The sequence below is a fragment of the Maylandia zebra genome, linkage group LG11 (genome assembly GCF_041146795.1).
Source record: "Maylandia zebra isolate NMK-2024a linkage group LG11, Mzebra_GT3a, whole genome shotgun sequence".
NCBI classification, from domain to species: domain Eukaryota; kingdom Metazoa; phylum Chordata; class Actinopteri; order Cichliformes; family Cichlidae; genus Maylandia; species Maylandia zebra.
This window is the reverse complement of record NC_135177.1, coordinates 7,218,447-7,242,343: the sequence shown is the minus strand read 5'-3', so window position 1 is coordinate 7,242,343 and position 23,897 is coordinate 7,218,447. Positions and strand designations below refer to the sequence as shown.

Below are 23,897 nucleotides of genomic sequence, written 5' to 3'. Positions count from 1 at the left end.
CAGCACCGTCAGCGCGAACAGCACGACTCTAAACTGAGCACTCTTTGTTGGATCGGTGTTTCTTTTTTACACTCTCAAGTTTAAATTTACATTTAACTTAACTTTAACTTCAAAGACAGAGACAGAAGTGAATTTTACTGCTTAAAGGAGCCTTACAGGTTGTGTCGATGCCTCAGATTTAGAACTGTCCAGCACTGCTGGGGTCACACTGCAACAGGCGCACGATGGAGGGGTCGCTCTTTGCTCCTTTGATGAACTCTTCCAGAGACAGTTTGCCTGAAAAAAATCAGAACAGAAATGATCTTTTTATCATTCATATTTACGTCCACAGCATAAAGCTGAAGAAGAAAGAAGCATATATACCAAAACAGTGTGAGATAAAGTGCAACACACTGGTGAAGAAAATCCTCAAACAGGAAATGTTCCTGCATTTGTCTGGCAAGTGTGACTGTGTTGAGTCCATTAACATTTTAAGTGAGATTATAACAATTTCAGGGTTAATCTCTTATGCTTATTTGGTAGCATCTTTAGTTCAGAGGCTTTACAACATGAACGGTACATCCTAATATGTTCCACTTCTCACCAAAAGGTGGCAGTGTTGAGACAGGTCCTCTCTTCTCTGATCACTAACAGACAGACTACAGCTATCTCCCCACGAGTTGCTCTCCACTTGTGATTCTCATTACAAGAAGTAAAAGACTCTTCCATGCTTTAGTCATTGCGCTCTCTTGCTCTCGCATCATCTTGCTCCCATTTTTCTCCCTTTTCCTCTCCATCACTGCCCCACCCAGCACCATCATCCATCTTTCTCTTCCTCCTGCCTTATTTGTGCCTCTCCTGTGCTGAAGGATCACGACACAGAGCATTACTGATGCATCAGAGAGCTGCACAAGCATCCAAGTCTAACTGTGTGTGAATCTCAAGTGTGACGTATGTGAACGGTGCTGGCAGAGCAGAGCTTCTTTATCTCGTATTAAAGAAGACTTTGGTGACAGCTAATCAGGTGGTAGTTGGATGGAATCACTCAAACAACAAACTTTTCATCCAGAGTGATAAACATCCTAAAGCAATTATCAGTGAGAGAGATCAAAGATCAATACACAGGGAATAATAGTCTTTGTGCACTTTATAAACTAGGCTGTGTGAAGTGTGGATAATTTCATGCTTTTATGCTGAAAGTTAAAACTACTGGAAGTAAATGCTACATCAGAGTACTTCTTACCGTCTCTGTTGGTGTCCATCTGCCTGAAGATCTTCTCTGTCCTCTTCTCAGGTGTCGACTCATCCTCGGGCATCTTCATCACGGACGACACCATCTTATATATCGCCTACAGAGAGACACACACAGTAAGGTCAGATGAGCCAGGTACTAATTTATGCCTTCAGCTGTAGAATCTCACACACATTTGAAAATGATTGCAGCTGACAGGCGTGATTCTGGCCGGCATTTTTCTATTGGTTGACACGACTTTTCATTGTCGCAGCAGATCTGCTGAAACCTCTTGTCTGCTTCTGCCTGCGTGTATCTTGCGTTATGTGATTGGAGATGTTTAGTGTCTTTTTAAAAACATTTACTGAATGCTTTATTGCTTATTTTCACTGCTGATTAAACAATGAACAGCTGAGTGTGAGGTCTGTTTTGCAGGCTGTAGATAATGTATGGCAAAAGGAGGGATTCCTGACGCAGTCTATGTGCTGAAGATTTTGACCTGTTCAGTTTTGTAAGAGATCGTCTATTCTATTTTTGTAACTAGGAGACTTTCTGGGTCATTATAAAAACTCTACTACAAAACTACAGTTTGAATAGCTCACTCCCTGCTTTTTTAAAGGTTACCACATTTGCAACTACATAATCTTACTTTTGGACACCACTAGAGTAGCTTTGCATAATTCGCAGTTCATAATAATGCTTATTTAAACTAAACATTGTGATTGGCTGTCCCTCGCACATATACCCCCTGGTTTGTCCATCCATTCGTCCTTTCACTTAACTACTTATCCAGTTGAGGGTTGCGGGGGGGGCAATCACGCAGTGATTATATAACAGAATATACAAACACACGTTAACTTTATCATACTGCAGGTAATCAAATTGGAGTTTTTATTGCTTTCCTTTCCAAAGCTGAAGTCTTAGTTAATGCTAGCAGTACTTTTCTTTTCAGCCTTCAAAATCCCTGCTGCTTTTACTCGGCTTGTTATACTCAACATCCACTCAGACCAAAAGCAACAAGGCCTTCCACTTTGTCCTGCTGTAGCGTGCCTTGACAGAGTTAACAGAAATCACCGTTTGGAAATCACTCTCGAGCTGAGAGCGTAAAACCCCAGAGAGTCCCCTGTGATATTTGCTTTATTGATATTAGGGACATTTATGGTGACAAACACGCCGGTTATTGAGCATATTTCCACAGTATGTCCACCTGTTCAGAAGTGATTCCAATATGCCAGCTTGTTGCACTGCGTCGCCGCGCTGTGACTGCGTATTTGCGCTTTAGGTAGCGAGGCTTGGAGACCAACACGCAGTCTATTTATCAGTGTTGTGTCTCCTTTGCTTTCTGTTGCATTGCAGGCTGTTTGGCAGTAAACAGTGAAATCACAGCCCACTCTGTCTCTAATAAGGAGGCGGTTTTGAGGGGAATGGGAGCTGACATGTGAACAGATGAGGGATGATTGTGATTACAGTGCAGCCAGAGCTTTATATAGGTGCTGGTTATGCTGCCTATTACCAAAGCGGCAGGGCAGCTCGGGAGTTCAGGGACAAGAAGCAGCCAGAGTGACTTCACTTTGGAGATGGGTCTGTTATTAATTGGCATCCTTTGAGGTGCTGTGAGTAAAGTGAGCTGGTGTTGCATGTTAGGGATTTAGCTGCTCATCTAATCCAGCGAAGCAACACGCTGTACAATAAGCTCACATTTCTAAATCCCCAAATTACAAGCAGCCAGTAAGAAGTGAAGCGACGTGTGAAGCTAAGGACGCTGAGCCCAAGAGAGTCGGAGGATTTTTCTTCAGAACTTTCTAAAAGGATGATTCTGTGAATACGATACTTGGAAATTCCACCTTTTGGTTTTTCCAGTAAACTATTGTTTGCTTCAGCTTCATCAGGGAACAAACTATACTGGTCTGTGCACTCAATTTGGTTGCCCCAACAACCTTTGTAATAATTGGATTCGTTTGGTGTGTTTCATGTTTTGAACAGGCTCTATATAAGAAGCCAACACCAGAGGACAATCTTCTACTTCTTATTTTAAAGGTTTAATCACTGCTAACCAACTAACCTCGGCCCTTCCTGTCTCACTTACGACTTCACTGAAGATGACATCATTCAACAGCCGAGGCATCTTTTTCTTTGGAGCTCTGTTGCAAGTAGGAGGAAAATACCGCAGAACAAGGACTACCAACGAGAGCTTTAGCTTCACTGGGCCTTGGATTTCAGCAGTTATAAATTCATTTTTTTTCCCGGCTGAGAACCATGGCCTCGACTAATAGTCGAATATAGAAAAAACCAGAAGGGGCGTGTTTGGAGGTGTTGTCTCCTGAAATTCAGATAATTTATCTCCAATTACAATGAAATTACCACAGAAATGAGAGATTGTTCATTATTCTTAAGCTTCCTTTTAAATGTGCTCATACGTTATTTCATTAGACTGACATTTCAAATTAGGAAGTGTGTCATCAGTGACAGTTGTTCATTGGAAAAGTGAGTATTTTTTCCTACATAGTCACACTTTTTGTTACTGCAAATTTTCTAGAAATACTGTGATAAATTTAGAGGCTACCTGTCATGTTACTGAATAACACCGGCTTTACCCGAGTTAGCCTCCTAAACCAAAAGTAAAGCCAGTTCCTCAGCCTTTGTCTTTCTTCCCCTGCATCCAAAGACAACAATCTTTGTCTTAATAAGTCAGGTCTTTCTGTGGTCTTTCTCTTCACATATGACACCCTGCCAAATGCTGTATCCTCCCTACAGTAATTGCCTGTCTCCATATCAACTCTCACTTCCCACTCTTACTTTGGATTCTTGTTATATCTCCTGGACTTAGCCTGGGCATTTTTTTCTCCTCCGCCAGTAAATTTCTTATAATTTATCTGTAGCACCTGTGTAGGTTTCTTTTTTTTAAAATTGTAGAGTCAAGCTTCAGCCATCTAAGTAGTACCCATTGTGCAGCCTGAATGTCACAGGGAGAGAGAAGGCTCTTTCATGTGCCTTGAGCAAGCACACAATAATGTCTCCAGTGAAGCCAGAAACAAAGGCACAGGTGTGTGAGGGCAAATACAGAGAAAAAGACCTAGCCACTTGTAAGAGTGAAGGAGAAGAAAAGCAGGATTGCATAGGGCTCTTGGTTTTTACCTTCCCTCCGTATAATACAGGAAATGATGTGAAAAAGGCACCATTGACAGAGGAAGAAATGCAAAGAGTGAGGGAGGGCTTCAGCTTGGTCAGACTTATTTGTGGAGCCGGCTGAGCACCGTTTGAGTTGGTCAGCAGTAGCTACACAAACACAACACAGAGTCTCTCGTATCACCCTCACACCATAGCTGAATATGTTTCCCACGGCGACTTTATCCGCCCGAGCAGCCGTCTATTCATCTACTCTGCTATTCTGTTCAGTCCCTAAATTACTAGTATGAATGCTCTCTGCCATCTTCTTTTTTGCCAGTGGAGACAATGGACGTCCCTCTGTGCTCGTCTGCTCTGCTGAAGGCACCTGGTTTCAGATGAAAGGTAGACAGAGGGTAGATATCAACTATTGATGAGACAGAGTTCAGATTTTGTCATTATCTGAAAAGCATGATCCGGGCTGGCGGTGATCCATCCAATTCAATTACTCTCACAGCAAAGATAATTATGATCATCACCAACATTTACACACTCTCTGCAGGAGAGAGCATTAGCTAGCTGGGAAAAGCTGGAGCTCCCAGGCACAATGGCGAACGGAGGCGAGAGTGCATGGGAAATATGAAGACCACAGTGGGGGAACAGACAGGGTCCTTAGAGTGAAGCACTGGCAAGTGATATTAAGATAAGATATTCTCACATGAATATAGAGGAGAATATGAATGATCACAAAAGAAGACAGAAGAGCTCGTGTGATTATTGTACTTGAGTGAACAAGGCTCTGTTTGGATGACGTTCAGCATGTTTAACATACGTCCAGCTAGTTTTGACCATTACTACGCCACCATTTGTACATGTGAGGTTGAAGACACTGTCTTATCTTTAGAGGTATTTGGTAAAGCACATTTAAAACGTGATAATGGTGCTAGATTCAGCCATTGGACCAACAAGGTGATTGCAATTCATTCTGAGCTAGACAATAATGTATATAATAAACCAAGCAATACATGGGAGCTGGTGCTGGTGGTGCTACTTGGAAATATCAGGGAACCAGAAAGGTCTACAGGCACTTGGATGCAGGGCTACTACTGTTAATCGTTCACCATTATCACCAGGACACAGATACACAGGAGAAAATGAATGCATTTACCTTTATGAGTCACCTGTCGGATCTGCCGTCTGATTCTACTGGAAGCAGCGTGTGACTGTGATCACACTAATCTGAAGGCTTTAGTCAGATTCAAGGATTCTTTTTTAACTTTAGCAATTCCTTTTAAAGGTCTGTCTGAAACCTTTTCTCTAAAATAACGTTTTCAAAATCAGAGGCAGAGCCTGGAGCTTCCAGACCCCTCTTCTGTGGAACCAGCTCCCAGTCTACCTTTAAGCTTAGGCTTAAAACTTTCCTCTTTGATGAAAGTTATAGTTAAGGCTTAAGGTTTCCCTGAATCCTCCCATAGTTAAGATGAAATAGGCCTAGCCTGCTGGGGGCTTACGCTTATGCCGAGTGTTTCTTTGTCCCTCACCTCACCTATGTGTTCATACATGTAATTTTCAGCAGTTATTAAACTCTGGCTTACTCTCTTATGATTTGCCTTTTATCTAATATCTCTCCTCTTTTTCCTCAGCTGGTCACGGGCCATGGCTGCCCCTCCCTGAGCCTGACTGAGGTTTCTTCCTGTTAAATGGGAGTTCTTCCTTCCCACTCTCACCAAGTGCTTGTTCACTGTCTTATTGTTGGGGTTTTGTTCTAATAATGTGCGGTTTTATCTTACAATATAAAACACTTTTGGGCGACTGTTGTTATGAATTGGCGTGATTTAAATAAAGCTGAATTAAACTGAATTAAAGCAAGCCTTTTCTCTGCAGAGGCAAGGGGCCCTAAACCAGACCACAAGCCAAAGACGAAAATAGATGAACATAGCGTGCACGTCTGCACGTGACACTAAAAAGTTAAGATGGCACAGAGTTCTTCATAATCATGCACTTCTTAAAGCGTTACCATTTGCAGCATACTTGCACTCACACGTGCTCCTTCAAAATTCATTCATATTCACATCAGCTGAATAGACGCGAGCATCTGAGTCACTGCTTTCTGTTCTTTTGTCCTTGTGAACAGTGACACCTTTTACTGGAAAATGGGCAGAGGGTTTATGGCGTCAGTGTGTAGAAAGAAGTGCCAGTGTGAAGTCTGACTAATAGTGGTCTTAAAGTAATGGGACTAATTTAGCCTTGAATCAATGATAGGTGAAGCAACACAGCCTGGCTAGCTCAGGTTTAAGGCATTGTCATGTAAACGGTGGTTCAGATTGTGCTGAGAGAAAGTAAAGCCACCATGCATTGGTGAAAAGAAAATCAATTATATTCACAGCACTTATTATTATAGATGCCAGAATGAACATTTTTAGGGCAACAAAGAGTTAATCCACAGCACGCTGGATGGGATGACTCATAGAGACCACCCCAAACACAAATATCATCAAGCTGCCTTGTGCCTTAAACTATTCAGACCATGTTAGCACGTATCAGTTTTTATTTCATTACAATTATCCACCAATATATCACTGCTTAATTCCTTTTAGTCACCTCCTCCTCAGCCATATAGAGCCATAGTAACACACACAGATGTATAGTCACAAATGCGCACACACTGCATTCCTTTTGGGTTAATCTGTAAAAAATAATTGCTTCTTCTCATTGCTTCCTGTTCTTCCTCCATCCCGCCTTCCCCTCATTATCAGGATACACAACATAAATGGCCTGTTTTGAAAATGGCTCACACACTGAAGATCTGATGAGAGTAATTTGAGTGAAACTGCAGTGGGAGAGACTGGCCGGCATGTAATTGTGAAGGAAGTCAAATATAAACTGTGTTTGTGCGTGTGTACATGAAATAGTCTGTTTACACGAAAGGCTTTTGCAGGAAATGCCACCCACGCTCGGCTTTTATCCTGCTTTTCTGTCTTAAAGGTGAGCTGTACCTGGCTACACGGATCAGAAAGCAGCTGTTGAATTTTTCACAGAAAAACAAAATGTGGCTTATTTCAAAATGATCAGAGTTTGTATTGCATTTCATCTGTTTCTTTTATTTCCTTTTCTTTCTTGGACGTTTGAAAGTCTGCATAGTGTGCTGCGCTTTTTAGTCTGCCTTCATTATCTTAATAAATAACAACAGGTGAGCAAGCAGTGTGATTTAATACAGACGTGCCTCCTCATCTGCCCAGCGCTGTAGCTTATTCTGGTGAAACATGCACTCAAACATGACAGGGCAAGAAATAATAGAACCTGCAAGCCAAAAGGATACTGAAAGCGATGTAGCCAGTGTGGATTAGGCTGAGCCCGAGTTCCATTTGTTCCTGTAAAAGGTGTGGAGCAGAGGGAAAATCTGCTCTTCTCCTATCATGACAGGGCTACAAGCCATATATAAGATGGAGCTGAGCTAATTAATCTCTGACTGTTTCCAAAACTGCTTTTACTTGGCAGCACAATGAATGTTTCCAATCAATCCAAGTGTACCTTTTAAGTACACTGACATTTTAATGCTGGCAATAAATAAGGGCCTGAATGACGTAGCTCTCAAAAATCATGTCAATGTGGAGTCACATCCAGCACCATGAAGAGTGCTGGAGGCCACAGTGATGTTAGATGTTCTCCTTGGTAGGAAATTTTCTGTATTTTAGACACTTTTCCACAATCTACACAGAAGACTCACCTGCACAATCTCCAGCATCTCAGCTTTACTGATGTACCCGTTCCCGTCCAGGTCGTACATACTGAAGGCCCATTTCAGCTTCTGCTCCAGCTTGCCGCGCGACGTCACACTCAGCGCGATGATAAACTCCCGAAAGTCTATTGTCCCATCCCCGTTAGCGTCGAACGTGCGGAAGACGTGTTCGGCGAACTTTGAAGCGTCTCCGTAGGGGAAGAAGTTACCGTAGATCTTCTTGAACTCCTCCATGGAGAGGTTCCCGCTGGGGCAGTCCCTGAGGAAGCCCTTGTACCACTCCTGGATCTCGTGCTCGGTGAAGTCGGTGCTCTCCAGCAGGTCCTGCATCACCTCAGGGCGGAGCTTGCTGTTCTGCTTCCCCATGTCGTCGGTCCTGTCAATCACTCAGCTCACAGCTGGGAACACAGAGAAGACAACGAGCTTGATTTTGAGATGTGACAAAAGTAATAATGTATTTTCTAGTGCTTTTAGCGTTAACCGCTGCAACCATCTTTGTATTTTCCCATAACTCCATGAGTCATGTTACACATCCACGAAGAACAAATGTCTATTAGTGTGAGACATTCAATGAAAAAAAGTTTTGCAAGGGCGACTGTTGCATACATTTTTCCACTGAAGAGTTGCTCAGTTTAGACCTGTGCTGTGTTATCAACTAGTAAAATCAAATGTGTCTGTTTTTCTTTATAAAGCACAAGTTCATATTTGGACTATCAGCTACACAGATGAGCTAGCTGCTGTCTCCTTTAGTAGCTTCGCCTGATATGAAGCAAAAATGTAAGCAAGCCCCTCAGACGTTACGTTGATCACTCCTTTTTTAAAACTAATGGAACTTTCCATGGAAAATAAAAATAGCTCTGTGGACCCTGAGTGCACACAGCACCAAAAGTACATGGATTTAATTACTCTATAAAATCTCCGCAAACACACTTAACTGGCTTAGATGCGCTGGAAGGAAAAGGCAGTACAGTCAAATGATTTGGAGACTGATCTGCTTAACAAACATCGTTCAGATTCATAACCTCTCGAGAAAGACAATTTCTCTATTGTCTTCCTGGAACTTGTGATATCAGTGTTTGCGGTCCAGGGCCCGTATCCCTAAAGATTCTGAGAATCCTCTCAGAGAGCTCCTAACTTAACCTAAAAATTCCTTGCCAGGAGTTTTAGCTTAGAAGTGATTCCAGAACATTTTCAGTGAACTCTGAGCAAGGAATGGATGGAAAACCCTTCTCAGTGAGGAGGTGTGGTTGACCCCGTTGCTAGGTATGAGTCATCATTTCAAAAGCCGTGATTGGTTGATCCTACAAGTTTGATGGAAATGAGCTTTTGGTGATAATGAGCAAAGGATGTACCCTCAAATCAATAAACATATTATATACTCTAATCTTATGCTGACTGTAATTGTAAATAATATTTCACATTCAAGAAAATATCTGGAAAATGAATAGTAAGCTGTAGGGGTTATAGCCATTAGAATCTAAAATATGTGAAAACTTAAACTCATTACACCCTGTTCAAATAATGATTCGTGTCTTATTTGCTCATATTAATATCCTAGCTGGCATATTTTGTACTTTCACTCCCATATGGACCCCGTTGAAAACAAGATGGCCTATCTCAAGAGGCTGTCCTTAATGAAGTAGAAATCACAACGTTACAAGTCCAGTGTGGTCTTAACGAGGGTAACACGGCTCAGCTTTTAGCAATGTCTGTGATTGCAGACCCAAGTCATCACTGCTGCATTGTTGCATTTTCCCGGTTGCCAAATACCTCGGGGTTGTGATTACTTTCGTCTCCGGTGTAATAGCGTTGTGGCGTCGAGTTGGTGAAGTAATTGCATCTCTAAGGAGATCCACCACAAACATGATTCCTGCACGATCCAATCTGTAGCATCTCAATAATTCCCTGTCATCCAGTGTTTGCAGGACATCTCTCCTGCCTCTTCTGTTGGCCATTTTGTGCAGCTGCTTAGGGGAACTCCTAAGCCACTAAAAGTCCTCTTCCCTGCTCTTAGCAGATCTCGCCTTAGGAGCCCTTTTAAGCGCTAGGAATCTTGAGGAATAGCTTTTATATTAACTGGGATTGTCGTGTCACTTTTAGGGGAAATTCTAAGAAAACGTCATGACTCTGAGAATTTTCTTAGAATTTGGCCGCTAGGAGCCACTTTTTGCACAAAGATTCTTTAGGGATACGGGCCCAGATCTTTATAAAGAAGTTAAAGCTTTACGATCCCCATCTGCAGGCTCTGAGCTGAAATGTTCATGTAAAATGAGAATGTTTACTTAAAGTAGCGACAATGATGATTCATTAACTGGGCCTTTATTTGAGCTAGAGCAAATGGACCATTGTATTACTTTTAAGACAGTAAAAGCGACGGCGCTCATAAAAGCTGCTCATTAGATTTCGTGTTGAGCAATTGGTGACTGCTGGCTAAGAAGATCATGAAACTTCTCAGGGAGCTGATGTTTATTTGTGTATTTACTTTATTCTTTTATGTGTCTTTAAATCACCCAGTATTTCACTGTTTCCTAGTTAGGCTATATAAAATGAAAATGCTTAACAGCTGGGTCATTCAAATACCCAAGCACACTGTTTCTTCTTAAAATGTCCACTCCCAAGCACAATCGTGTTATATAATGCCACTTTTGTTTTGTCTGCAGTCAATTATGATATTATTTCTTGATGACGCGTTATTTATTTTCTTTCTTACTGCACTGGAGACTCAGTAAGGCATGGAAATACTAACAAATACAGCTTTTAAGTGGTCTTATCTGCCCTTTTGGTGACACAAACAGGAAGTGCTTGCTCCTAATCTCAGAGAGATTGCGCTCTCATTACACTAACTATAGTGTCAGTGTGTATGTGAGTGTACAATATATGCACAGGCATATTTTTCAGTATGAATGCAATCAAAGTATATTTAGAAGTACCAAGCTATGGTGACTGCATATGCTTTGGAATTCATGTGTTGAGGCTGTGTACATTTGTGTACAGTATATATTCAGCTCTGTGCGATGTGCTGTTAGGCCTGCCTTGGCCTGCACTCTGAAAAGGAAATTAGTCACTTATGTCCTCAAAACCACCATGAATAAAAGCATGTTTTAGGAAACCATAGGAAATGAAAGCCTCTTTTTTTACGTCACGACGAACAGCTCGTTCACAGTACTGAATACTGCAATCTCAGAGAGAAATGAGAAGCAAAAAAAGAAGGTGACTTCTTTGCAGTCCCACCCACCAGCAAGTTCAGGTCATATCAAGGTATGACTAAGGCCGTCACCAAGGAAAAATATCCCCAGTGTAAGCAAGGCTATTTGAGAAGTGATAAGTTAAGTGAGTGCTGAATTATCTGAGCTGCAGCCGTGCTCTAAATCATGGTACAATAACCAGGCAGGCGCTATAGAACAGCTACCACTTCTCTTCAGTAAACATGGCGATGAAAAGTGCCCTGATGCTTGGGGTGCTATGGTCATAATCAACTGCTTGAGTACCATGTGACTGATGACACTTATACAATCGCCTTTGTTTACTTTTTATTAAACGACTTCTGCTAACACGTAGGGCACAACAAAGAACTGCAGTGGACTGAAAATGTGGGCCGGGGAGATGTTAGCACATACAGCATGCGCGCTATAATCCCAAAGTATGAATTCTGACAAAAGTTAAACAGGACTAAATGGTCAAAAACTTTACAGCGGTGTCAAAGAGTATGCAGGGCTTGAACTTCTCTCCTTTTTGTTTGTCACACAGCTGTTTCTCTAGCTTTTCTGTGAGCAACCAAACGCAGCGGTACGAAGGCCTACGGCAAGAGAATGTCCCCATATCTAAACAATTATCACGTCTTGCCTCATGATATTACAGCTGGCTTTTTCTCTCCGAGTGGCCAATATAAACACTGTATTTCCAACATGGTCAGACACCACAAATTCATTTTCTTTTTCTTTCCAACTGCTCTAAAAAACAGCAGCTATGCAAGCAGCACTAAAGGTGGTCCTAAGCCCAGCTGCACTTTGAGCTACATTCTTAAGATGCGAGGCCGACATCTTAAGATGTCTACGGAATAAAGATGCAACAGCAAGATGTCCATTATAATTTCAGGCCTCAGTGAGACTGGATGCATTCAGACTTATATCATGTTCAATGTTGCAAACAAGATCAGAAGTTTTACAATTAATATTTAAGGGAACATGAATCCAGCAGCAGGTAATGGAAATAACATTGGTATTTATCCAGTATATATACTGGGAATTGTGCGTGTCTTTAGAGAATTTCACTGCAACCTATCACATATGGTAGATATTACACTGTGAAGGTGTAACATCTACCATAGAGAGATGCTGCTAATGTAACCAAATGTGGCTGCAAAGCTTGTACAGAATATGAAACATTAAGCTATTTGTTTCTACACCAAGTCTTTAGTTACAATTTTGACACTATTCGGAAATAAAAATGAAGCAGTGCTTACTTTCAGGTGGTTTCTTCAGTGTGCAATGGTGCACTCTCTTTTATTAGATGATTCATAGAAAGAAATACATTCAAGGCCTTTAAAATTAAATGAAAGGAAATGACGGACACATGTGATTTTTCATTTTTCTTCTTTGAAGCAGGTGAAGCTGAACAAAGGTTTTGGTTGAATAACTTTCAAAAGCTCTGACTTAGTGCCAATTACCACACTGACCGAATGTCAGCAACGGACCCTCGGAGCGGTTACACCAGAGTCTGTCGCCAAGCACTTCACCTAATGAAATCCACAGCCGTGACCCTGTCTGCTGCTCTAACACCAGCCTGCGTACACACACAGACACATGCACACTTACAAATCTGTAATTAGTGACCCACTGTGCCCTGTCACCTGCTATTTCCAGCGCGTACATATACGCTCACACAGCCCACTCACCCCACACACCGCTGCAGCCATGAAACCACTCTGCCAGTCCCGATGACATGCTTAGCCAACCGAGGATGCTCCTGGCAACCCACTTGATGATGACATGGATTTTCAGCTGAAGCCTGTATGTGTTTTTTTCTGGACCACTGGAAGTTCTACGTTTTGTGGTGGTTTCATCTTCGTGTGGTCTTTTTTTTAATGACCAAAAAGTTCCTCAAGGAGAGAAAAAACAAAACTGGCTACTTCTATAATGGATAGCGATTCTTGCGAGTAACATTATCATTAATAAATTCGTGTTATTGAAAAGTGATTTTCGCTATCCTTGGTAAAAATACACAAAGGGGACTGTAAAACTCTGATCTAAAGGCCTGGCAATCCTTAGGACAACAAATCAGATAGATGTCTATGTATATGTACTGCAATGTGCACAAAGGATTGACAGCAGCTGACATTAAAACGAGTAGGCACTGCTGAGTGACAGGACACGTGTCAGAGCGTCTCAAGGCTGCTGCATCCTTCAGTGTGCTCTTCAGAACGTCAGACAGTGGAAAAGCTGGTTTCTTGCATTTCAGGCTGGGGGTGCTAAGTCCTCATAATATGTCCTCCAAAAAAGCCTACACTCTTGTGTTAGATAGGCTAATAGATGGTCCCATTTGAGTTTTGGGCTTCTTCTAAGCTTTACTGTAAGCTGTAGTTCCAAGCATGCCTAGGAACCCACTGTCATGAGCAGATTATCTACTGTGTGGAAGATGGATAGTGGTCCTGGATAGTGGATCCAGGCCAACGTTAGTGATTTTTGCTGGATTTTAAGACGTTTAAACTCTAGCAGTGACCTGTAGTAGTCGAAATTTTTCAGGTTTTCATCCTAGATGTCTTTTTATGATAATCAGTTGCAGGTTAAGCAAACAGGGTAAGGATCTTATCTTGGTTTCTAATTACTACACATGGAAAACCTTGAAGGTAATGTAGTGACATCCAATTTCAGCCTCAATGTAAACACAGGGATTAAGTGGTTCCAAGGCACAATGGGGGCTTGGCTTAATCACTGACACTGGGTAAGAGGTAGGCTGTGTGTTGGACATGGCGTCGGTCCAGATACTAACACTCAGACCTTCACGATCACATCCTCACCTCCGCTGCTAGGATCACCAATTAATCTAACATGCATGTCTTTGGATTGTTTGAGGAAACTGGTGTGCTTGGAGAGAAGCCACGCAGGCACAAAAAGTTCAAGTGAGAGCATCAAAGACACTTTTACTGTTGAATATGACTTCAGAAATTGACTTCTACTTCATCAGTTGATTTATTTTAGTTGTTGTAGGGAGAGGGAGACAGCAGCTGCAGCATTCTTTAAACACCAAATGAACTATCATTCAAAATGAGCACAGTCATTCAGATTGAAGTAAAGTCTATGCACATCTGGTTGACTACGGCTTGGATTCACATTCACAATTTACAGTCCTTTCAGCTTTGCTGAAGAGACTTTCTGATCACTTCCCCGGTGGACAAAATCATTTCTTTGTAAAACAAAGGTTGCAATCAAACTGTATGAACATGTTTATGAGACAAGTGAAAGAAGAGAATACATATTCAGTAAATATTTGTAGTATCGATATGAATCTTATAGAGTCTTTCATCTTTTTCCTCTTTGATTCATAAACTCCTCACCTTTCTCTTGCACCTTGTTTTTCCATTATTTAAATGCTCTTCATCCTCAGCATTATTTCAACCTACACAGGACCAGCTCTCTCTTATGAGGCAATTCCACTGCAGTTACCATAGTAACATTCAGCAAAATCATAGAGCCATTGATGAGATTTCTGGCTGCATGCACAGCAGACACATGCACATGGGTAAAAAAGCACACACACACACACACACACACACACACACACACACACACACACACACACACACACACACACACACACACACACAGTACTCTCAATCAAATACACTGTGCTCTGTGTGTAGGTGTATGATAATGGTGGGGGGTGCAGAAATGTGAGGTGCAGTACCAACTGTGGTTAACTGCTAAACAAATTCAAAAAAGGTAATAAAATGTTAAAATGGAAAGAGAAAGTCAAATAACCGTAATCACAACTGGGTAAAATTGGCCAACGCTACAGTGGTCTGCATGAATCCTCCATTTGAAGCATCCATTCAGTTTTTTATACACCGATCAATTCCAGATAGAGACGTGCAGCTTGGTAACTACAGTTCTTAATTCCTTGAGGGATGTAAACAGGAAATCTAATGCTGCAACATCTTGAGGCCAGATTTCTTTTTGTCTATTGCTGTCTCATATGTGCCATTCTTCTCATGCTTGCATTCACACTGACACGTACGACTACATGCACAAGAAATACCTGCGTGGTGGACCTGGAGCTGTCAAAAAGTCGAGTGGAGAATGATGCGCACTTCTCATTCTCAGTATTTGCAATCTTTGCTGCGTAGCAGAAGAGGAGGAAGCAGCAAGCAATTTTTGTCCAGAAGGAGGAATATTCTGCAGATGGTAATATAAATGTTAGCTAGCTACGTTTATCTTTTTTTTTTAAGACACTGATGTCTGTGGATTGGTTTGCTGTTTAGATGTCACCATAGCTGTTGCACAGAATAATACATGGTCTAATAAGCATGATGAATGTAGAATTTTAAGGATTGATACCAGTATCGATATTTGGCAATGTAAAAATCAGATATTCTCATAAATCTGTCGATGCTGTTTTGGGTTTTTTTGTGTTTGCGGTGTTCCAAACATCTGCATTGCCAACAGGGAATTTGCAGAATATCATCTGGTGGATAAACTATGCAAAATCAACATGGTTGAAGGGTGTTTCTCCTGCCTCTTCTTTACTTTTTTAATTTGATTGTTTGCTTGTTATATAGTTAATATCGGCCGATACTGTCGGCCTGCAGATAAATCGGTCAACACTTACACTCTGTGCAGTAAGTAAATAGTATACATGGAAAACAAGATGAAAGTGTACTAGCAACCCCCCCAAATTGAGGCACAATGTTTTTATTCACATAAAATCAGCTGGATGTTCTGAGTCCTGAAGCAAACAACATATCAACAGCCCATTCTTCCTAAAGTGTACATTATGAACGATTACAGATAAAATATTTTTACAGTAAAACCCAAACTATACCTAAACTGCCCCAATAGCTGCCCCTTATTGAAATCACAAGCAGCAGCACTGCACCAGTTGCCTGTGTAGACAGAATCTTGAATGGAGAAGACTAACAAAAATAAATGTGTGGATTTTAAGATGTGGGCTTGCTGTGAAAACCTGATAACTCTGGAGAAACAATAGTTGTCTCACAAGTAAGGAGGTAAATTTTTCCAGGTTTTCTCACCAAATATGCCACGAGATGTTGAATTTTTCTTTTTAAATGAAGTCAAAAATTGTTGCTTGAAATATTGTTTTAGCTGTGTTCTCTATAATTTCCGTTCCTTTCTTACACACTGACCATTTTGAGAAAAACATACAGTTAATGAACAAAATCTACCAATTCATTTAGTCATTGTTTCTTAAAAGTCAAAAAAAAAAATTACTCTAAAAGACGTTGCTGTTATTTTGCAATTTGTGATAAAATGATGAAATAGCAGTTCTATTTCTTCAACCAATCCAATAAAATTAGCTAATTAGCTTAACTGTATCTTCTAATTCAACCTTGTAAATCCAGTTTTTCACGAATGCCTGGGTGGTATAAATGACTATAACACCTTGGAGAACAGGTACAGCTATCAATGCAATGTAGTTGGAATCATTTGTATTGTAATTAACTTTCACTGGTATCTTGGTTTCCAAAACTGAAGCGTGCTGAATTAGCTAATCACATCAGACTAGCACAGTAGTGAACTCACTGTGTTTACCGTTTTATTCCCTGGCTATCTTTTAACAGGCACTAGACTGTAAAAAAGAAAAACAGAATCTCAAAATTGCTAGTTTTCCTCCCATGTTGGAAAAAATGTTGGTACAAAGTGGCATTTGGTAACTGGTAGCTGGTTAGCATGCTAATTCACCAGATTACTATCTAGTATATAGATTGTAATTTCAATCAGAAGCCGTAGTAGTATTTCTAGGGTAAAACTGAAGCGCTGCAATGTAACAAGTTTGTAGAACTGGGCTGTGATGCCTACACACAGGGATGCAGTCACACATGGAATACCTGGGATGCTTAACTCCATGTAACTCATTTGCTTATACAGATACAGATCCTGTTTTTATGTCAGGATCCAAAGACTGCTGTTCTCTTTGGATCTGTTGAAGCTATATCAGAGAGTTCTGTCAGTTTTACTCCCTATCACCTCAACTCGTACATACACTGTCTGACTCGTACAAGGGTGGCTGTAGCTCAGGCGGTAGAACAGGTCATCTACTGATTGAAAGGTTGGTGGTTCAATTCCTGGCTTCCCCTAGTCTGCATGCCAAATATCCTTGGGCAAGATACTAACCCCAAATTGCTCTCTGATGCATCCATCGGAATATGAACGCGTGTGAATGTTACCTAGAAAGCACTTAGAAAAATGTGCTAGTGTGAATGGGGCTATATAGGAACCAGTCCATTTACCATTTACACTATAATACATGGAATCCGTGTTATGCAATGGTGATGTTATTGATAAATGTGGCAAACAAATATGAGATTTTGAGTATAAGATACAGAAACCTGTTCTAAAAGGTTTTCATGAAGTGCAGGGATACTTCATTTGGAAAGCTTTCTTCTATTTGCTAAAGCACTTTGCATGACACTGCTAATTTTTAATTCATAGGGCTTTTATTATATTATATTTATATGCCGCATATATCTGAATGGAAAGTGCAGATGCAAAATCTGCACTTGGGAGAGCAGTTTGGGATGCAACCCCTGAATAAAACATATATATTCATCGGATCTCCAAGAGACTGTGAGGTGCAAATATAAAGCAGTCATTTTGTTGTTTTTAGGAGAGTGACTGAAAAAGAAATGGCAGTATTGTTAAAAAAAGAGAGAGAGAAAGTTTCCCATGTTTTTTTTAGAAACATCTGCAGCAGTTTAAGTCTCCAGAACAATGGACAGCAGGAATGAAAGGGGAGGGGGAGTACAACAGAGAAGGACACACAAAAATAGACATTAAAATAAGAAAGAAAATGCTGAGGAATGGATGACTACTCTTTCTGCTTATATCCTGCTGAGCCTGAGGAAACCCACCTCCTGCCCCAGCAGGAAAACTGTACAACAATTCAAATTATTCATTACTTAACTTGGGGGGGTTAAGGCCTTTGGTACATGTTTCAAATGAATCTTCATTAACTACAGTAGTAAGGCAAATCTCTAACCAGTCTGTAACTTCCACTGGTACCAAAGAGGCCTCCAACTGGCTAGTCAGCAGGTGGATAGAAGGTGACTCTAAAACCTTTAGAGTAGGACGTGTGAGTTTGCAGCAGTTGGAGTGAAGTCTGTCTTTCTAGGATCGAACTCCTTGTTTCGTCTCAGTTTGTTTGGCTCTTTCCCGTTAAGTCGCTACCAAACCAGAGACAGCATTTGAAGTCTTGTCACATTGATTGTTGCTAGCTGGTTAGCTGCCCACGATCGTTATTTTCAGCTGTTATACTTTTAAAAGGCCTTCTTAGTCTTCATTAGGTTGCTATGGTAACAGACCTGATAGCGGGTGGATGAGTAGGCAACCGCACACACTGTAGTGTCTATTGATTTAGGAGCAAAAGGAGCGATCCAGTGAGATGCACAAGATGACACACTTCCTCAAGTCAATTTTATAATCAGCTTAAAGGTTATGTAATTCAATCTGTGAAGCTGCAGTGCAGAGATCTGTGGCCATGCTAAAGGTATTAAACATTAATTAATTTTAATAATTATTTATACAGGCTTGTTTATTTGCATTAGATGTACAAATGTATGATGGCCCAATGAATCTGTAGAATAACAACAACATCTCAGCTCAACTATTTTGACTGTTATGAGAATCAGGTCTGGTTGCATGCCTGTGTGGAAAACTGTTCTTCTCTTCTGTGTCTGAGAGAAAACGACCCCTGCCTTGTACTCCGAGGTCGTGTCTAATTTGCTTGGCTCTCCATCTGTGTAGCCCTGGTGGGAGCGCTCTGTCTGCCTGGCACTAGATCATTGGACCTGCTAAATTGGTTGGATGACTAACTCCTGGGGCCCAACAGGGGGAAACAGAATAGATGTCTGCCCTGCTGTTATTGTGGTGATTACGTCTGAGGTCTGCTGCTAAATTTCATACAAGTGAGTTTTCTCAAATCCCAAACAGACCCCATTTAGCTCAGCTACTGAGCTTTGCACTGTTACACAGCTCTGTGGGTAGAGGTTGTCTTTGTCAGAGATAAAAGCCCAACTTCAGCTTGGAAGCTAATTGAGCTAAACCTAAATCTATGAACTTGCTTAAAACTCTACAGTCACTTTTCTATTGCACATATATTTTAACCCTTGTATGGTGTTCGGGTCTGTGAGACCCGTGTTCAGTTTTTTTCAAAAGAAAAATTAAACAATTAATTATTTTTTCACGTGTAAATGTGTTGTGTCTTTCCACTCACTCCACTTGATTATAACTGATTTATTTATAACATTTTATATAAAAGAAAAACGAGAAGCACATTAATTCATAAATGTGATCTAACAAAGGTAAAGGGAAAAAATTAACCATGTTTGCTGTTCATATGTCTTGTAATTGGGATGAAGTAAACATCTGTTGAGTAATTTAACATAAAATTGTTTGATAGTGTTAATTTGGAAAGCCAAAACTCTAGCGGGTCCACCAGACCCATGAACACTGGCTGAGTAACAAAAATACGAACACCACACAAGGGTTAATACAAGAACCCAATGAAAGGTCCTGAGATCCTAGCTATTTCATTCTACCGTATGCCTATTTCAGTTATTAGCGCATACATTTATATGTATAGGTAACTATAATTTGTGATTAATAATAAAGTATAATGTTAGTGATGGTGATTATAAAGCGTTACCAAGAAAACTTCACGGTGCTGTGTACTACCACATGACAGCACTGTGGAATAAACCTTTAAATGTTCTCCTTCAGACGAGTCAGGACAGCTAATGGCACAAGTTCATAGTGACATCCCAGAGAAAGCAGCAGAGGATGACAAAATAGCACTCTAAGAATAGCAGTCGCACTGAAATCATTCCAGAGTTGGACTAGAACACAAACTTGACGTAGAAATCACCCAAATTTCCAAGATTTATGGTATCACGGCTTTTGACTTTCATGGACTGATTCCCAGAAGTTGCATGTGGTCGGTTTACATTGTCATAACTGGTGCAGACATCAGTTCCCAGATCCACATGGATCTGGGAAAAATCTGAACTAGATGTCAACCTCTTATTCCACGCAAAAGGAAGAGAACAGATTAAGCAGCTTGACATTTTTCCATCACTATAATGTCAACTTTTGCCTGTGTTATTCTTTTCTTTCCAAGTGAATTTTCCGTACGAATGACGGCTGATAACAAGAAAGAAAAGCACCTGCTCAGCAGCGATAGAGTGACATGGCTGTAAACTGTGCTGAACTGAAACTGATAAAAGCTGTTTGCAGAGTAATTATAGGAGCAGCTGGGGAATGCACGTCTGTTACAGGACTGAGGGTGCGGCCTGTAACACTGTATGCATTAATGAGAGAAAGAGTGGGAAGAGAGAGAATGTGACGTGGGCAAAGCCTGAGTCTGGAGATGGTTCTGACTGAAGAATGCCCCTGGGGATGCAACAAAGCTGGCTCTGCTTCCTGTGGTGTAAGAAAATATAGAAACAGGATATAACATCACGGAAAATAACAAACAGCAGGGAAGTTACATCACAGTGTGAAGGTCAGGGGTCAGGATTAACCCGGGGAACCGGGCTGTGTTGAAGAGAGATTTTGGGGCATTAAGATTTCTGGATATTCAGACTGTCAGTCAGCTTGAATAAGTCTGTGTTGTTCCAAGTAAACTGACATTTTCTAACTGTTTGATATTAACATAATTTGCTTTAGTTTTAATGGAGCTTAATCCTGTACATTTCAATCTGTTGCCAAGTTAAGAAAGATATTTTAGGTTTGTGGCAGCAGTAATAACGACGGCCCTTTGTTTGACAGAAGAGAAACAACCGCAGGAGCTAGCTAACCAACAAAAGCCAATATATTTATTATTAAAAGTAAAGCACCTGACGTGGTCTGCAAGAACAAAAAGAATATCTTGCACAGTATCTGAGGCTCTTATTTTGAAACAGTGAACATTTGATTCCAAGACTGGAAATAAAGCCTGAAATTTATACTTATTTATGCAACAGGTTGTTTAATTTAAACATGTGCAGATTGAAGGATTTAGATATTGTTAATCATCTTTACATCAGCCTCCTGGTTTAAAGTATTTCTTTCTTATCTTTCTGTGTTTCTTTCTTTTCCACATGTCGCTTAGATGAGTTCACCTGTGCAGTAGGCCAGACTGGGTTTTGTAAATGTCAAGTTTACTGCAACATTTTTTCCCCTTTTGCTATGACTGGTATGTGGCTTTGTAAATACTCTCCCTCCCGCACTGATGTGAACATTCTGCGGACAGCCTTCTTTGCAGAATGATGTCTGCCAGCCTAGACGTCCACTATCTTTATTTGCTGTTTGGAAAAATGACATAATAACACTGATATATACTGATCTCACAGACACAGACATAACCACAGACAGACACACACATGCACACGGAAATCTCTCTTTGCCCTTCAGCGGGAGATAAAAGCTGAGTAACCATCAAACGCACAAGGTTACCACCTGTGATGATGAGGCAGAACAAAGGAGACACGCATTATTGTGCGTGAGTGGAAAACAGCCACTGCAAACTGCATTAAGAGGTCAGTGTATCGTAAAACGTTAACCACAACTGTGCTCAGTGTCGTCTGTTACTGGCAGTAAAAAGGCGCTACAACGTAAACGCAGACGCAGCTAAGTGATGTTGAATCGTTTCAAAATCTATGTTTATGTTTTTTTCTCCAAAAAATAAAAAATGTAAAATGTCGTCACAAAGACAGAGCTGGGAGACACTGGGCCTCAGTCGCAAATGTGTGAAACTGAATCAGCCAGAGAAGGCAGAGCTTTCTAAAGTGTTTCCTCTGGAGTGGTTAAAAAAAGCTGCAATACTCGAGAGTTTTTAATGAATGTGTTTAAAAAAAACAACACAAAAAAACCACTTACAGATTACAAATGTGATCACAATCGCAGTGTCAGACTGCCTGGACTTTTAAGAAAGTGAAAGTGTAGTAATCTCTGTTTTTTAATGTTTATAATATCCCAAAGTCCAATTTGAAGCTTTGACAAGTAAATACAAATAACATTTCAAATGCACATTAATACATGTTATGTTTTAGATTTACAGAAAAAAAAACTACCCAAAGATTTTTAAGAACAAGTTAATATCGACTGAAGAAGGACCAAAGATGCAAGAGGAAATTACTGTGTAGATAACTGATCACACATTATGAAGGAAAGTCATGAACAGGATTTGTCATGTGGAAAAAGACACTCATAATCTATGGTAGACTAATCTGTGTGGATTTACAGCAGTTCTGTAACAGCTCACCTTTAATAAACGGCTTGAGATCAGATTTTCCAACCCGATATTTAAATTCAGCATTTTTTTAGTGACAATTCGATGATAGCACTCATCTGCTTATGCCTCACATACCCTAGTAAGGCATGCATCCTGCCTGCCAAAGGTCTCTGCGAGCACTGAGGAATTCCAAGTAGCTATGGATGTGAGATTCATCACGTAGTTGCCACCCAGTTATTTGGATCATTCCTGATGGGATATAATTTACTGTCTATACTGTGAATTATTAAGTGCATCTGGTGTGAAATTTAGAAAAACAGAAAAAAAACTTTAAAACTAAAAAAATCTTATTAAGGACATCTCATCGCAATATGTAACATTTTGTTTGCTGTTGTTCTTGTATAAAATATTTGTTTCATGATTATTTCTGACTACAAATGAGAGGAAAACATATATTACTCTTTTTGAACGTTACTTTTGTGACCAGGACAATAACATTACACAAAAGCAAAGTTTGAAAAAAGATAATGCTGATGGTCTGATCAGACCGACAACAGTAAAAAATAAGAGCCACTTATTTATACCACATTCATTTCTTTCAAGCTCTCAATTTTTAAGCAACACATTTGACTTGGGGCAGCACGGTGGCACGGTGGTTAGCACTGTTGCCGCACAGCATGAAGGTCCTGAGTTCAATTCCACCATCAGGCCGGGGTCTTTCTGTGTGGAGTTTGCATGTTCTCCCCGTGTTTGCGTGGGTTCTCTCCGGGTACTCCGGCTTCCTCCCACCGTCCAAAGACATGCAACTTGTGGGGATAGGTTAATTGGATAATCCAAATTGCCACTAGGTGTGAATGTGCGAGTGAATGTGAGTGCGAATGGTTGTCTGTCCCTATGTGTTGGCCCTGCGACAGACTGGCGACCTGTCCAGGGTGTACCCTGCCTCTCGCCCAATGACAGCTGGGATAGGCTCCAGCGCCCCCCGCGACCCTGAAAAGGACAAGCGGAAGCGAATGGATGGATGGATGGATGGACGTTTGACTTGCTTTTGTAGCACTTTGTGTTATTTTCAATCCTCACCGTGTGTGCTTCTAAGCTCCTCATCTGAGTCAGGCCATCGGTCTCTACTCAAATATTCTGAGCTCGTTTTCTAACGGCATCATCGTCTGCATCTTGCTAACATGAAATGCTATGTTGCATCACATGGATGATTTTCTCTTTTGTTTAAAGACAGTCAACATTAAAGGTTTCTTTGTAGTAGAGCAAAATAAATAAATAAAACAACAACCCAACAAAATTATAGATTTTTATTTCAGACGGCCATCATTATTATCCTAAGTGAGTAAGCAACCACAATTATGTAGCGTCTGGCCAGTGTTGTTCTGCTGGCAAAAGTTTACT

At 40.7% G+C, this 23,897-nt stretch overlaps 1 protein-coding gene across 3 annotated transcripts in view; it reads right to left on the bottom strand.

The window, feature by feature from the left end:
• Positions 1–23,897, bottom strand: part of ncalda (neurocalcin delta a) — a 65,609-nt gene that overhangs the window by 5,527 nt on the left and 36,185 nt on the right. For all 3 annotated transcript variants that reach the window (XM_004560047.4, XM_004560046.4, XM_004560045.4), the window contains 3 exons: positions 8,043–8,452; positions 1,223–1,328; positions 157–276 (listed from right to left, as the gene is read on the bottom strand). In XM_004560047.4, the coding sequence (XP_004560104.1) occupies positions 179–276; positions 1,223–1,328; positions 8,043–8,420 (582 nt within the window). In that variant the 5' untranslated portion in view covers positions 8,421–8,452 and the 3' untranslated portion in view covers positions 157–178. The remainder of the gene's footprint in view (positions 1–156; positions 277–1,222; positions 1,329–8,042; positions 8,453–23,897) is intronic.